At 36.5% G+C, this 16,174-nt stretch overlaps 1 protein-coding gene and 1 non-coding gene across 4 annotated transcripts in view; one reads left to right on the plus strand and one right to left on the minus strand.

Moving 5' to 3' along the window:
* Nucleotides 1–16,174, plus strand: part of MAP2K4 (mitogen-activated protein kinase kinase 4) — a 120,206-nt gene that overhangs the window by 2,293 nt on the left and 101,739 nt on the right. Inside the window, exon 2 of one of the 3 annotated variants that reach the window (XM_023188094.2) lies at nucleotides 9,139–9,171. The exons of the other annotated variants lie outside the window; for them this stretch is intronic. Coding sequence (XP_023043862.1) covers nucleotides 9,139–9,171 — 33 coding nt within the window. The remainder of the gene's footprint in view (nucleotides 1–9,138; nucleotides 9,172–16,174) is intronic. 3 annotated transcript variants of the gene reach the window in all.
* LOC111523496 lies at nucleotides 13,376–13,513 on the minus strand. Its single transcript, XR_002725541.1, has one exon. It is a non-coding gene; the product is annotated as a U11 spliceosomal RNA (small nuclear RNA).

Below are 16,174 nucleotides of genomic sequence, written 5' to 3' on the forward strand. Positions count from 1 at the left end.
TTCTTTTTTTTTTTTTTTAAATCAATATTGTGTCTAGTCTTGATTGATTCAGGAATGTGTTATATCTTGTTCTTGAAACTCTTTTCATTAGTCAGAATGAAGTGCTTGACATTCTCAGGATGTTGTCTAGCACAGTCTTGAGTTATAAAGCTTGAACGTAAGCAGCAATTTAGGATCTTTCTTTTTGGTTTGTTTTGTTCTGCTAAGAGTCACGCCTCCCATACTCTACTTCATCTACCAAGGATCTTCTGCTTTAGATCAGACTTCACAGAGTGGGCCTTAGAAGATGTTTGATGTACTCCCTTCTCCCCCAATTTAGTTATACTTGCCACTCAAAAAACTTCCTTCCTGGAAGTTGTTAATGACCATGCTCTTTGGAACAGCAGGATTCAGTTGTGGGACATAAGGAATGTTTCATGCAGTAGACCTTGGCCATCCTCTTACGTGGTAAGCACTGTGGTGGGCACTGGATAACCTTGAATACTTTTTCGTGGCTTCATGTTTGTGGCCCAAGAGTGGTCCGGGCTGGGCAATATTGTTTTCTTAATGTACTGCTTAAGAACCAGAGCTCTGGAGTCCTGGGTTTGAATCTCTTGGCCGGGATTTAGGTATGCGTGTTGTGACCAAGGACAATGAACTTGGCCTTTTGAAGCCTCAGTTTCTCACTTGGAAAGTAGGAATAATGCTTACCTCCCCAGTGGCTTTGAGAATGCTTGTAAGCCTGGGACCTGGCATGTAGTAAGGATGCAATACAAATTAGCCATCATTGTTAGTAGCAACAATATTGTTATGGTCTCATTAATGTTCCCTTTTATTGTTGGTAAATGAGTCCCTAACCTCTCATTATTTACTGCACAATTTCTTCAGCTTCATATTACTAGGTCCTGCTGTTCTCTCTAGCCTGTTGATTTCCCCACTTTTTGTTATTGATCTGTCCTTTCAGAGTATCCTAGATGAGATTTTATTCTACTTCAAACTCCAGATCTTTTTTTTTCTGGATTGGGGACTCCCAAATAAATTACAATGTGAACGATATGAAACAGAAGTCTAGCTATCAATTTGCTCTACTCATTTTTTTCTTAGGGGATGGGTAGATGGTTGGAATGGGATATATAGTGAATTTGACTTTATAACAGTAATCAACAGACCTAGTTTTAGTTGCAAGTTTATACTAACAGTTGTGGCTTCTAATCTGGCCATTTGTGCCACTGTCCCTCAGGTAATAGGGAATAACTGCTAATTTTGTTATTACTCAATAGATTTGAGTGTTTTCACTCATTGTGATTCATTTTTTTTTTTTTTTCATGTTCATTCACAAACACACCCAACCTTTATAAGTTGAGTGGTTCTTATGCTTTGGTTCTTTGATGACTAAAGCTAACAAAATGTAGATCTGTTTGCCAAGTTAGGTAAGTGGTTTTATAAAAGTATATTTGGCATTAGGATGAGTTTGCATTTGAGAGAGGAAACAATACTCAAATGAACTACTCTGAGAAATGTTTTTATTCTTAATGTTTCATCAATAATTTGTTAATGTAGATAGATTTAATAGGACAATTTCTTGCATATTAGGGCTTCGTTCTGTGGAAAAGTATGATTCTTCAGTCCAAGAAATTTTAGTCAACCTAAAATATGGAATTGACTTGTAACATTCAAGAACCTTCCTAGCCATGGCTTAGACTTTCTCTTGTGGCAAATCTAAAGCCTTGTGACTTCAGCTGGGTTAGTGTGAATCCTGTAAAGAGAAGGTCCCGTCATACCAGGTAATTAATCTTAGAGATGTGTAGCAAATAGTACTAGATAGTATCATGGTTGTCATGTTAGAGAATAGCATATTCTGATTAATAAAGGTTGACAGTTAGTTGAGAATTCAACAGCTTCTGTAATGAAATTGCATAGGCAGGATGATTCCTTTTCCAGTAGTAGCTGTAGCAGCTAGCATTCCCATAGCACGTAGTAATGTTTAAGAAACAGAAGGATGTTGAAGTGGAAAGAGCATTGGTCTTAGACCCAGAAAACTATGGTTAAGGTAACTGCTCTGATGTTTACAAATGTTGTGATTTTAGGGAAATTACCTAACTTTTCTGAACTCTCTGTTTAGAAATTTCTCATCTGTTAAAATAGGGATAATGCCTAACCTGTAGGGCCATTTTAAGAATCACATTCTTAATGTACATGAAAGTGCTTTGAAAATTATAAAATATAAGTATATACGGATTGTTATTAGACATTATTTGCCTGCTGTAGTTACTAGTCACTTAAAATGTCATAGATTTCAAGATCTCTTAGCTGAGAAATGTCAGTTTTCAATAGATGTTTTCTTACAATGGTTAGAATAGAATCTATAATTCATTACAAAAAACACTGAGCCATTTGTAAAATACTTGTTATGAGAAATAGTTACAAAGTGTATGTAGTAGATGCCTCTGATTCTCTTAAAGTGCTGATCTAGGCAGTTTTTTTTCTTCTTCTTCTTAGTTCTTAATATAGGTATATAACAGAAAACTTAGAGACCAGTCCAGTCCTTAGCTACTTACTCTTAGCTGAGCATTTTTGTATATCAATTTAAGTAAAAAGATGATAGCTTGAGTCTGCTTTAGAAAACACACCCAGTACTTTAAAGTGTAATGAAGTATATCTGTTAAGAAAAAGTTAAGGAAGATTTAAAATCAATGTAGTTATTTCTCCTAATAATATTTGAATACAAAATGTATATGAAATGTCCTGTTTTTGATTTTGTTTATCTGTTTTTACCAATTATTCTGGTTTTCGAAAACCGTGGGAGACCTTTATCTTTAATTTTATAGAACTGAATTGTGCAGTGAGGAGTTTAAAACCCCAGAACTGCTTGCGTTTCCCAGTGTGTTGCATAACATTTCTTTCACTATTTAACATAACCTCATACAAGTCCACTTCAGCAAATTAGTCCCCACTCAAAGCACAGATTGCATTTCTTTTTATGTTCCCTTAAAAATTAGAGCAACCCTAGTATTAAAGTAAAAAAGTGGAAAAACATCTCACCTCACTTTTAGAATGCATGCTTTTTCACATTTTCCTCTAAAATACCTTACTAGCGTAAATGTGTGCTGAAACTTGTTTAAGATGGGATATTAACCCTGTATTTTGAGTTGTTTTCTTTTTTCGTAAATGTTTCTTCTTTCACTAATTTGAGAAGCTGGATTGATGTGAGCCCACAGAGTTTCCTTATTTTTAGGGGTCTGGATATCATAATCCTAACTCCATTCTACATAATCCAGGTCAGTCTCCTTTGTAGTTTCTAGGAAATGGAGATAGCTCCAATGATACAACCTGAGGAACTTTAATTGAGGCTTAAAAAAGAAAGGGGAACTAACCGTTAACAACTCTCTTTTCACTGTTCTTACCTAATTTGATGCTCGCAACCATCCTTTAAAGGTAAGTGGGCATAGTCCCTTTCATAGGTTAGGGGTAGACATTTATTTGTTCTGGTGGAGGTGGGTTTTAACCACCTGTGTGACTGGTAGCCTTTGCTCCTCTTACTGCTCTACTGCATGGTTCTCTGAGCCTCTTGAAGTCATTTCGGCCATTCAGGTCTGAAGGAAGAATCTTTGCCAGAAATGAGGCATATTCAGGAATAGAGGAGAGAGATTATTTTAGGTTTCAGTAAGGGGGCGGAAGCTCCAAGCAACCAGCCACCTTTTGAGATGATTTTGGAGCCTTGGTGCTCCAAGAATGGTGCACTTTATGTTACAATGTTCTAAACTTGCTGGAGGGTTTACAGTGGCATTTTGATTCTGGAGACATTTCGATTGGGAATCTCCAAGTAAGTAGAAAACTTTAATTACAGGAAACCAGTGCAGATTTGAAAGGTAATAGAATCCTTTTAACACTATATATAAAAGGAACTCATTTGGCATAAAATTTAACAAATGTTGCCATTCTGGCTAAATTTGTAATCTGGGCAAATTACTATTTTTGCTAGTGGATGTGGGTTAGCTTCTAGCTGTTTCCTCCCAACTCCAGAAAATCTTCAGGTATCCCTTCACACGCTCGGTAAGGTTGGGAGTTTAATGTGTACTTACATTATTAGAAAGTATTCACGTCATAAGATTGGCCTTGCTTGTAGCTGCACAGTAAAAAGGAGATGATGAGCCAGTAGTTTACCCAACTCAAGGTGGGCCTTTTGAATGAAGAAAACAATTACATCACATGCAGCTTGGTTCTTTAAGAACAACACATTATTCTCCACCACGGAGAAAGAGAATTAAAGCGGACATCACAACAGCTTTTTCAAGCTATATTGTATTTCATCTTACCCAAAATTGCTCAAACATTGAAAAACCAGGAATCAAGAAAAGTGTTGCCAGACGTATATATCTGAACACACACCAAATTGTTCAAACGTTTAAAAAAAGAGAAATCAAGCAAAGTGTTACCAGACATATATATCTGAGATATCTATATGTCAGATGTATATATATCTGACATGCCTATGTCTATTTATTGCCTGGCTTTGCTAAAGAAATCAGTGACATTAAGGAGCTCCCCTGATGATTTTGGCAGTTTCCCTGGGATCTAGTTATGTGCCTGTCACGGGGAAGCGTCCATCTTTTTGGGGTTGTTAGAGTCCTCAGGATGCCAGGCTGTGCCTAGGAAGGGTTGTGGCAGAGGTGTAGAGTGTGGGGTGGGGATCCCCAGGGCTGTTGGGAGTCCTTCCCTTTTAATTCTCTCAAGATGACTGTGAGTGAAAGGAGAAAGACTGGTTTTGTGTGGGTTAAGCTGGTCTGGTGAGCCCCAAAAGATAGGGAAGGTGCCGTAATCATTGCTCCCATGAGGGAGAGAACAGGAATAACACTGCCTATGATAATAACCTGCTTTAGTCCAGGCTTTTGGTTGGACTTTTTAGATTTATTTTCCCATTTAATCATCACAAAGCTCTTTTGGGTATTATTTTATTTTTCACAAATGAGGAAATTGAGGCTCATAAAAGTTAGATACTTGCCCAAAGGAACATAATTGTAAGTTACTGTCTCAGTATACTGTGCTTCATTAAACAGGCTTGAGAAGGTAATGTGGCATTTAGTTTTGTGGCCAAAGAATAAATAAGGTGGTCATTACCCAAAAGGAGAGAAAGAGCTGGCATTATGAGGAGGACAAGATCTTGAATTTAAAAAGTGTGGAAGGGATTTGATTAGTATTTTATCAGCTCCTGACTGGTGGGTGATTCTAACAACCTGGAATTGCCAACTTAGGGTGGCTCCCTTTTGATAAAGTTTCAGAAAGTTGAGGTAAGGAAATCTGAAAGAAATAAACCAGCAGGAAATAAATCTTGGGGTACTTGCTCTGAGTACAGTGAAAATACAAATTTAGGGCAGGTTTAGAGAATGCCTTAGATGTTAGAGCCATAGTGATTTACTATGGGTAGCTGCGGTTTAAGGCACATGCCAGAATTTCGAGGTTGGAAGTTTGAAGGTGTCAGACAACTAGACCCTTCATGCTTGTGACAAAGGAAAGACTTTGTAGCATGGTCTATGGGCATGACTCAGTAAGGCAGATGTGATTTTCTTTACATTAGTGTGGGTTCATATTGTAGTTCATAATGCACTTTCAGCAGTACAAAAATCCAGAATGTCCGGGGAATCAGAAGCAACTACTGAGGAGGTAGGAAACTACTTATGTCCTGCCCCATCCCCTCTCTGATTTATATCATCAACCTAGAGGAATGGGAATGGAGATAACTACAAAACCCTGTAATGGCCAAATGGCCATTACGCAAGTGAAGTTAGATTTAGGCACACTGTTTTCAAACCCTTGAGATAATGTTATTTATTTTAAAATGACACCACTAGGGCTCAAGTGAAATGACTTCAGTTTCACAGTTGGAACTAGAACTCTGCTGTCCTAACATGCTCCATTTTGTTTTTTACTTTATCAAATACTGTTTGCTTTTTGTCTTTATAAACCCTTACACATCCTAAACAGCCTCTTACCTCACTGTATGTGGTAAGAACAGTAAATTGCAGGTTTCAAGTTATGGCCACATAAAATATCTTAAAATTGAGGTAAGAGGGTGAGAATGAGGGGCAAATATGGGAATGAGGGTAGGAGAGACCTACAAAGAAAAAGGAGGAGGAAAAACCCCCATGTAGCTTTATTTCTCGTATAGGCTTACAAGCATTCTGTCCTATGCATTTTGATACTGATTCATCAATGTGAAGAATTTAAATTCTTAAATAAATACTATTCTTCATATTTATTCTAAGGTTTAATTAAACTTACCTGGAGCCAGGAAAAGTGAAAAAGACTCAAATTTACCCCTACTTGCAGTGGGGAAAATATAAATGGAGAATCATGTCAAATTAAGCCCCAGGGTACAGATAATTCACCCAGATATAAAAAAGTGAGGCACACAAGACTTTTAAAATGTAGCCAATTACTATCAACAGGTTCAACTGATTATCCAGTACTTCCAGAGATAGGACTTTAAGTGAATAGGAAGTCAGAATTTCGGAGACAAGGGAGACTTCAAAAATTAAACATGTTGGCCAGGTGAGATGGCTCATGCCTATAATCCCATCACTTTGGGAGGCCGAGGCAGGAGGGTTGTATGAGACTAGGCTGGGCAACATGTTCGGACTCCATCTCTACAAAAAAAACACAAAAAACAAAAAAACCCAAAAATTAGCCAGACATGGTGGCTTGTACCTGGTGAGATGAGAGGATTGCTTGAACCCAGGAGTTTGAGGCTGCGGTGAGCTATGATCATGCCACTGCACTCCAGCATGGGCGACAGCAAGACCCTGTCTCTTTAAAGAAAAATAAAATAAAATAAAATGAACATATGTGAGTGAATACTAATGAATATTATAGCATAACCAAGAACTTGCATTTTGTAAAGTTGCAGATATTGGAAGTTTTCCTCACTTTTCCTTCCCACCATCTTTCTCTTGTATAAGATTGTTGCTTGTCCCCTTTGCCCATCCTTACTTACCCTTTTGAGTATGAGCTAGTGGAGCTATTTGGTACTTTTCCAAATCTGTACCGTAAGCACTAACTTTCTGACTTTTGCAGGTCTTAGAGGTTTAAACAGACTAAAAAGGCTTCTTACCTAATTTAACTGATTAAGTTAAGAAAGTTACAGAATTGCTAAAGAAAAGGTGAGCCTGTGTCTTCGAGTTAATTTAGCCCTTGCTTGTCAGCGGACTCTGGGCTAGTTACCAAGTATTTTCTTAGTGAGAAATAATGCAGAGAGATGGATGTTTGGATGAGACCCCAGAATTTGTTCACCTGGTCACTTCATAATTAGATACAAAGAACAAGTCTATGCTTTTGCCTTGAATTTTAATCCCCTTTCCACCTCCTTTGTAGCTACTTACATAGATTCTGTACTGGTGAGAGAACTTCAGGTTTTGAGAGTTTTTTAGCGCTTAAACTGGGGCTTAGCTTGTAATGTGTTAGAGCAGTCATTGGTGACGTTCTGTCATTCTCAGTCACATATACCTTAACATTTTTAATATGCACCTATTAAGCAATGTAACTTTCTTTTTTACACAACCTTACATACAGATCCAATTGATTTCTTTTTCATATACCTTACAAATTTGTTTTCTTGCTCCTTTCACCATCCATATTACTATTTTGTTCACCTCTTATCTCACCTTTTCACCTCTTTCTTTTTGCTACCTAGTAAGGTATTTTGCTTTAAAGTCGTTTGTTTCCCCAGCCTCCTCTCCAGTTGTAGTAGAAGGTGAGTTTTACCTTCCCTTTTCCAGTGGGATGCGGGGAAGACTTGCCTGCTACTTCCAGAGTACCCTTTTCTTCCTGAATGTACTCAGTTCATTTTATGTGGTAGGAGGCCAGCGGCTTTTAGTTGCTTAGGCTTATAAGACCCATATATCTCTGTTTTTCTTTATGAATTCTGTTCCCGCTTCACGTTTGGTGGGGCAGCATATTGACCTTCAGTGGTAGAGAGACCAGGGTCAGACCTTCTAGGTTTGCCCTAGTACTTCTTTCCCATGAAGTCTCCATTCTCACTTCTTCCTGCATTGTCGTTTGTGTGATAAGGTAGTCAACAGTGGATTACTTTGGTGGTACACCAAAGATACTTTCATGTCATAGTGGCTACATTAGCATTTTTCAGTTTTTGTACTTTATAGATGGTATCTTCTTAGAATCCTAAGAATTTTGATAACTGGATAGGTAAGACTACTTAACTATCCTTCCTTCAGTCCTGGCTCTTTTTTCTGTATGTTTTGATTAAATTTGTTTAAACACAAAGTTATTGTGAGTTTACTTCCTTCATTTTGTTCCCCAAAACAGTAATGAACACAAGCGTAGATAGACCACTAACAAAACCAGATATCCACTCACTAAACTAGGGGTGAAAGAATATTTTGTGAAGGCTTTTGTTTTAAATGGCTTATTTTACTGGGTGCCTCTTATTAAAAATTGTATCTGTAAACAATGTATGCATAAGGTGGAACCAGATCCAACTGGATTTGGAAAATGTGTTTAGGTTTCTAAGGGGAATTCACAGGTTTTCTTCTTATAACTTCTAAAGTACTCAGCTTTCTCATTCCTAGGGACACCATCTTTTTTTCAGGCCTGTTTTAGAAGAATCTCAACCCGTCTTCAGCAGTTCATTGTCTTATTGTTTGAAGTTAGCTAATTTACTAGGAAATGTTTTATGTGTGTAAGTCTCACAATTTATGAAGTGCTGAAACTTTTGAATCATAGATGGTAATTAATCATGAGTAACTCTAAATCAGTAATTTAAGTTAGTTAAGTAACTCATATCCTGTATTTGTAGGTTGAAAACATTGAAAAAATGGACAGAACTATCTTAAAGGTTACTGTTAACTTCTAAGGGCTTATATTATAGTTCTTTTTATTAAATATATATGAAAAATAAAGATTAAGACTGCAACACAATTTAAACTTGATTTCAGTTTCATGGAATATATTACATCTACGTCTGACAGAACTAAAGTTTTTAAAGAAAGCTCATGTGTTATTGTTGTCTCTGGTGGGGGTAATGTGATTTGACCTGTTCTTGAATTCGTTTTATTCAAAATTTAATACAAAAATGCAATGTCATGTTCCAATTTTGGTTTGTTTGATTTACAGTAAATGAACTGGAACTTATCTTTTTTACTTTAGGCTTTCAGATAAACTTCTGTGAAAAGGCACAAAGTAAGCTACAAATTTTATGATATTACGCTATTTATTTTTTTCATATCCATCTTGGTATTGGGAATGTGTCCACTATTGTTTCAGCTAACTAGCCTTGGCAATTTTACATTCAAAGAGCTTCCATTTTTCATTCTTCCAGATATTAAAAAAAATTATATTCTTGATTGTAAATTGTACTTTTTTCACTTGAAATTGAAATAGCAAAATATATATGGGTATTTAGATGTATATAATATGGAAATATGTATTTAGGTATAGAAGAGTATATCTAGGTATTCAGACTTAACCCTAATTTAAATTACAAATCAAAGAGAATTCACTTTTAAGATCGTGGCGCAGAAAGTATAGAGCTATTTTCAGAGATCTTATGCTTTAAAATTAAATTATTATAAACCATACATTGAATATATTTGTAATTTTTTTCCTTAAAACAAAACAGTGTTTTTCTCTTGCCTCCCTCACCATCCTTATTCTGTATTAGGACACTAGTCTTCATATAATACAAAATAGACTTTCTATATTAAAAAAAGTTATAAACCTTGCATTTTATTTTATTTCGAGACAGGGTCCCACTCTGTTGTTCAGGCTGGAGTGCAGTGATGCAGTCATAGCTCACTGCAGCCTTGACCTCCCTCAAGCGATCCTCCTGTCTCAGCCTCCTGAGTAACGGGGACTACAGATGCATGCTAGCATGCCAGACTGACTTTAAACTTTTTTGTAGAGACAGCGTCTCGCTTTGTTGCCTAGGCTAGTTTCGAACTCCTGGGCTCAAGAGATCCTCCTTTCTTGGCCTCTCAAAATGCCAAGATTACAGGTGTGAGCCACTGCACCTGGCCAAAAAGAAAAAGCATTTAAGCTTAAATGTCATCTGTATGAAGTACAGTTAAAAAAATCTCATCTCAAGGAGACTACTCTCCAGTTAACATAAAAATATACCAAAATGTGATATAGGTCGTTTTGTCTTCTGCTTTTTATTCATGAACTGGAGAAGAATGATGCTTTGATATGTATCATTCTTGAGTAAATTGATTCAAAGGCAAAAAAAATTAACCTGGAAAAAACATTTCTATGTTTAAAATTTTTTTGGAATGAGAATGTATAGTTTCCACTGGTTGATTGTTATGATGCCTTTGAAATGTAGTTAGCAAAAATTTATTTCTTGAATGGTTCACCCACAGTGTAACTGTAGAGATCAAGCAGTTAGACCCTAGGATAAAAGTTTTTTTAATTGGTTCATTACTGTTACTCCTCCCTTGCCTTAAATAAGGGACTAAAAATAATATGATTTCCTGCTCATAGTGAACCTTTATATATGATACATATCTATATGTAATGAAGTTACAACTTCTATTTTATGTTTTTAATTTTGACACGTTCACTGTGATAATTTTTAGCTTTGACTTTTAAAAATGTCTACTTAATATTTAGCCAGACAGTGTTTAGCTTTTATTTGTATTTTAACCTAAAATCTAATTAATGAAAAAGACTGTCTTGTATTTTGTTCAGTTTGGAGACAGGGTCTCACTGTGCTGCTCAAGTTGGAGCCCAGCCTGGAATTCCCGGGTTCAAGTGATTTTCCTACCTCAGCCTCCCAAGCAGCTGGAACTACAACTGTATGCCACCACAGCCAGCTCATTTAAAATTTTTTTGTAGAAATGGAATGTTGCTACATTGCCCAGGCTGGTCTCGAACTCCTGGCTTTAAGCAGTTGCACTTCGGCCTTCCATAGTGCTGAGATTACAGGCATGAGCTACCACACCTGGCCTGACTTTTTAAAAATTTTAAGTTGTATTCACATTATTGTTCTTTTATTTAACTTAGTTCTATTGTAGATATAAAACAAGAGAAACATTGATTATAGTAAGATTGTATATGCAGTGTCTATCAGTAGCTTTGTATGTGGATTAAAAATGCCTTTGTTCTAAATGGCTCTGTTTTTGTCGTTATAGATATGATAGGTTTGCAGTTCGGCCTGCTTTGATACATATGGAAGAATTTAACAATGGAGGCTTGGGACAGCGGAACCTATTAGAACTTAATTATGTGGTGGAGGGGCATACGTATTCCCACTTTGATTATTCACCTTGATTGCCCTCACCGTCTCTTTATACTGTGGCTGCCTTCTCCTCGCTTTTCACATCTCTCTTTTTATTTCTGCCTCTTCCCGTTGGAAGGCTCCTCTTTATTTTCCAGCTTTTGGGATTCAACACAGTTATTTATATACATTCATTCACGAATCACATATTGGACACCTAGAAACCATACAGTAAGCGAGATTCTTGGTACAGAAATGAATACAGTACAGGAATAGGCCTCTGCCCTTAGCAGGGCCTACACTAAGCTCATAGTGTAGTAGACTAGAGTTGATCCTTCATTGATTACATAAGTGTTCAACCCCTGATGTTACGTACTAATTGATTTTTAGCTGGAACCAGGGTGAGGATGGTGCAGGAGTGGATCTGTCCTGGGCACCTTTGATCCTGCTGTTATCTCATGAGAGAGAATGAGCATAAAGGGTGCTGAGAGTCTCATGATAACTGCTTTCTTGATTGAACACCATGTCTTAGGGATCCAGCAATGGGCCTACCCTACTTTGGAGTTAAGCAGATGTGTCTGTGCTGGCTCAGCCCTCAGTGAAAGACTCAGGGAATGGGAGTGTACACATCAGGGAGGGGAGCTGGAGACTTGATAGAGATGGCCAGCCCTAAGTTGACAGTGTGTGTTTTTGTACTATCAGTACCTATATTTTAGTGTAAGTTCTCAGTTGCTTACATATATTAACACTTCTAAATCTGGTCCTGTGATTTGCATGACTTAAAAAATTAAAAGTGCAAATCTGTAATTTTTGCAGACAATCTGCTGGTTTGCTCTGGAATACAGACATTAACTCTGTGGTAAAAGTGGTCACTCATTTCTTTAAAATTTGGCTTGGGCTGGGCACGGTGGCTTATGCCTGTAATCCCAGCACTTTGGGAGGCCACAGCAGGCAGATCACCTAAGGTTGGGAGTTCAAGACCAGTCTGACCAACATGGAGAAACTCCGCCTCTACTAAAAATACAAAGTTAGCTGGGCGAGGTGACACATGCCTGTAATCCCAGCTACTTGGGAGTCTGAGGCAGGAGAATCGCTTGAACCTGGGAGGCAGAGGTTGCAATGAGCTGAGATCGTGCCATGGCACTCCAGCCTGGTCAACAAAAGCGAAACTCTGTCTCAAAATAAATAAATAACTCCATCTCAAAAAAATAAAATACAAATGAAAGTGAAGACTTGAAATCATCAAAGGACTTATTTCTCCACTGTTGGGCACACTGTATGTGTGGAATCTCCACTTTTATTCTAAGGATATTTCAGAATTATTGGATAAACTTATGTTTAATTTGTTAAAAAGAACTATATGTCATACAGTAGTTGTAGGAAGGTATGGGGCAAAAAGCACAAAATTAGATATTCAAGTCTGATAAGTCTTGAGTACTGGCTTCTTCAAATGCTCAAATCTATCACAAATAAAAAAGATTTGTTGTAAGATGATTCTGATGACTAATGGAAGCTCTGAAGGATTAATTTTTTTCATTGTTTGACTTCACGTAGTTTTTGCTCTTTTTATTGCTACATCACTGTCTTTTAATCACTTTATTACAGTTGCCTGTTACAAGTCAGTGGAGTTTTATTGGAGATGTGTGTGTATATATTTACATGCACAAATAGAGATTACATGTTTAATTTGGGAAACAGATTTCTATAGAAATTCAATAAAAATTCACTCTGCTCCTCACAGTCTTCCTTTTATAGATTATGGTTTATGCATTTATCTACTTTTCAGTTTATTTTCTAAATATATGTTTATTTTAGATAAAATAAACTTCAAGTTATATTTATTTAAGACTATAGTGTCATGTTTTCTTTAATACTGTTGGATCATTAAATTTTTCTGAAGTCTCAATGTAAGAATACTTTAGGGAAAAAAATATTTTTCCATTTGTAAATGTAGAGTTATAAGTGTAGAGGTTCTGTCTTAGAAAGTTGATTAATTTATCAGTTATTTGAAGATAATGTTTTTGTACATGTAAAGGTATTTATATAATTTCTGACCATATCTCACTGACTTTAATGAGCTAACCTGTGAACACAGTTGTTTAGAATATGACTTACTTGCTTTATAAAACCAGTTTTTCTTTTTTTTTTTTTTTTTTTGAGGAGGGATGAGGATTTGCCTGAAAACATTTTTTTTCACAAGCTACTCAACTACCAAAAAATCGTTCTTCCAAAACCTCCTGATGTTGATTCCTCGTGAAGAGCAACTGAGTTGCCCAACGTGTGCCACTCGTGACAGAAGCCCCCTTTTTTAGAAACATAGTTTTTGAGAAATGCTTTTGTGAATTGAGTTTACCTTAGTGTTGTCAGCATTCTAATTTTTTTTTTTTTTCAGATGAGAATCGTGACTCGTTAAGGATCCTTGGGCATAGGGATTTTCCCCGGAAAATGCCTAACCGAATTGTGTGCTAATCAGAGTGATAGTAGCTAGGTGTTTGGCAAATACTCTTTTAATAATTTATTTTTCACCCAAAGGTACTTTTAGCTCTTTATCTATCACCATCCTCCCCCCCACCCCGTTTTTGTTTTTTTTTTAACTGTAGTATATTATCAGTTCATGGCTGAAGAGTTCTGGAGCTCTAAATATTTTGGGTAGCGTTAAGTTTCTGTAGCTTTGTCTTTTACATTTTTGGTGGCCTTAAAAACTTTGTGCTTTTAAAAAATTGTTTAACTTGGAAGTGTTTGCATAGCAACAGGATGTTTATTTAGAAGATTAGATGCTCCAGAGCTATTGTTCTGGGTGCTGCGAATTGAAATTAGAGTACAGGTGGTGGTGGGTTTTGGTGGCACTGCACATCAGTATATTTGGAGGAAAAAAAAAGAGACATCCTGCAGGCTGATTTAAAAGTATCCCTAATTGTTTTTTAAATTGGTAATAATAAAAAGGAAACCATAAAGAGGAAGAAGGATGTTTTGTGAATCTTCCAAGAAATTTGGGAAAGATACGAAGTTTACTGACCTGTTAAGAAGTGTCTGTAAATGATATTTTGACTTTATTGGAGTGGAATAGAGGAAGACAGGAAAAGTAAGGAGTGGAGGGAAGGTTAAGTTGTTCTGCATTTAAAACTAAGAACTTACAAAATTCAGCTGGTTAAATTTCTAATTCCTCATTTTATGTAGCAAAAATCTGCAGCCAGGGACAAAAATTACATCATTTGGAAATTATTAAATTCAACTGAATTTGTTAGCAATCCTAAGAAACAAAATGTCATTTACTGCTCTTGGAGGTTTATACAGTTTATATAAGTTTATATATATATATATAGATAATGAAGTTAGTTGAAAAATGAGACTTTTGTAGGATTAGCCATAAGCTAGACTAACATCTAATATTCATTACTATATATTCTGGGGACCATGATAAATTGTCAATGGGAAGTCCATCTGCTTGGAAAAAAAGTTTTTATACTAGTTAAAGCCCAGAAACTGTAGAAGTGATATATTCCAGAGTCAGGATTCACCTATTCCTCTCATACTTTATGCTTATACCTTCTACTATTCTAAAGGGAATATTGCTTAGTTGTCTTTGACCTTGGAAATGATGGGAGCATGAATTTGTCCTGAAAATGCTTTTTGATGCTAGGAGAAGGAAGGTTTCTAACAGCTATTGCACCTTAAAATAATTTGGGGATGCTTAATGTGTGACATTTTTGATAAGAAAATAATTAAATAGGGCTTTCCCACGCTGCAGAAAGTTTTCATTTATATGCCACTTGAACTTTACTACTAGCAACAAAGGGATGTTGACAAAACTTTCAGAATTGAACAGACACAGAGTAGAAATGATATGGAAGTTTCCAGAGAGTATTCCCAACTGAATCCAGTTAAAGTGGTTTTCAATTTAGCTCATACATTTAGGGTGATGATTTTCAGATAAGGTGTAGTAAATATTTGGATTATCACTACATGGTTTTATGAGTTCCGAATCTAGGCAAAAATGTCCGGTTAATAAGATGCCCTAAAAAAACTTGTGGCTTCTTCTTGGTGTTCATTTTCTCTAGGTAGAAATGCCAAATGAACATTAATCAGAAAGGAAAATCAAGTGCATACGAACATATTCACTCCCTTTTAGAGAAGCTCTTTTAAGGATAAGGAAAGAGAGGCACAAATGTAACAGTTAACAAATCTGCATCTGTATATATCTTCAATAGATGGATAAAGATATTACCAATGATAAGAAGCAGTGGGATCCTTAAAGATGAATTAAATCTAGACCCTACTCTGAAGAAGTGTATGTTCTTTGAGAGACTGAGCATGTATAGGGGCTGTGTGGTAGAAATAATAACTCTGAATGTGTGTCAAACCCTGCTCTAAGCGCTTTATATTAACTCCTTTAATTCTCACGACAACCTTATGAAGTAGGTATCATAGTATAGATGAGGAAACTGAAGCACAGAGAGGTTAAATAAAATTTCCAAAGTCATACAGCTAATAAGGGGCAGAACTGTGTGACCTTGGTCTGGTCACAGTTTACACGTTGTAAACCTTAGTGTTTTACTAATTCTTGAAAGCAGTTGGCACTTACAGGAATGATTTTCTAAATCAAACGGCTTTTGAGGAGTCTTCATTTGCACTGGGTTATGAGATCTGGACCTACCATTTATATCTTGGTCAGCCGTTTATAAGGCTTATTAAGGTTATCCAGTAAGCCTTACTGAACATTAAAGTAGAAAGATTTGTGTTGCTATGAAGTTAGGAACACCGGATCTACCACTAGGGAAAAAATGTTTGGCGAAAACCTAAAACTCTACTGGCCTAGAGAGATAAAATGAATAAATTGCTCCATGATTCTCAAATGACTTATGTGCCTGGGTACAGCTGAAGAAGATTGGTAGGAAGGAGACCTGTGAAGTCAGTGGACAAGGTGGCACAGCCGTGAACTCTGTGAGGACACACTGCGTACAGACTGTC

Source organism: Piliocolobus tephrosceles, chromosome 16, assembly GCF_002776525.5.
Source record: "Piliocolobus tephrosceles isolate RC106 chromosome 16, ASM277652v3, whole genome shotgun sequence".
NCBI classification, from domain to species: domain Eukaryota; kingdom Metazoa; phylum Chordata; class Mammalia; order Primates; family Cercopithecidae; genus Piliocolobus; species Piliocolobus tephrosceles.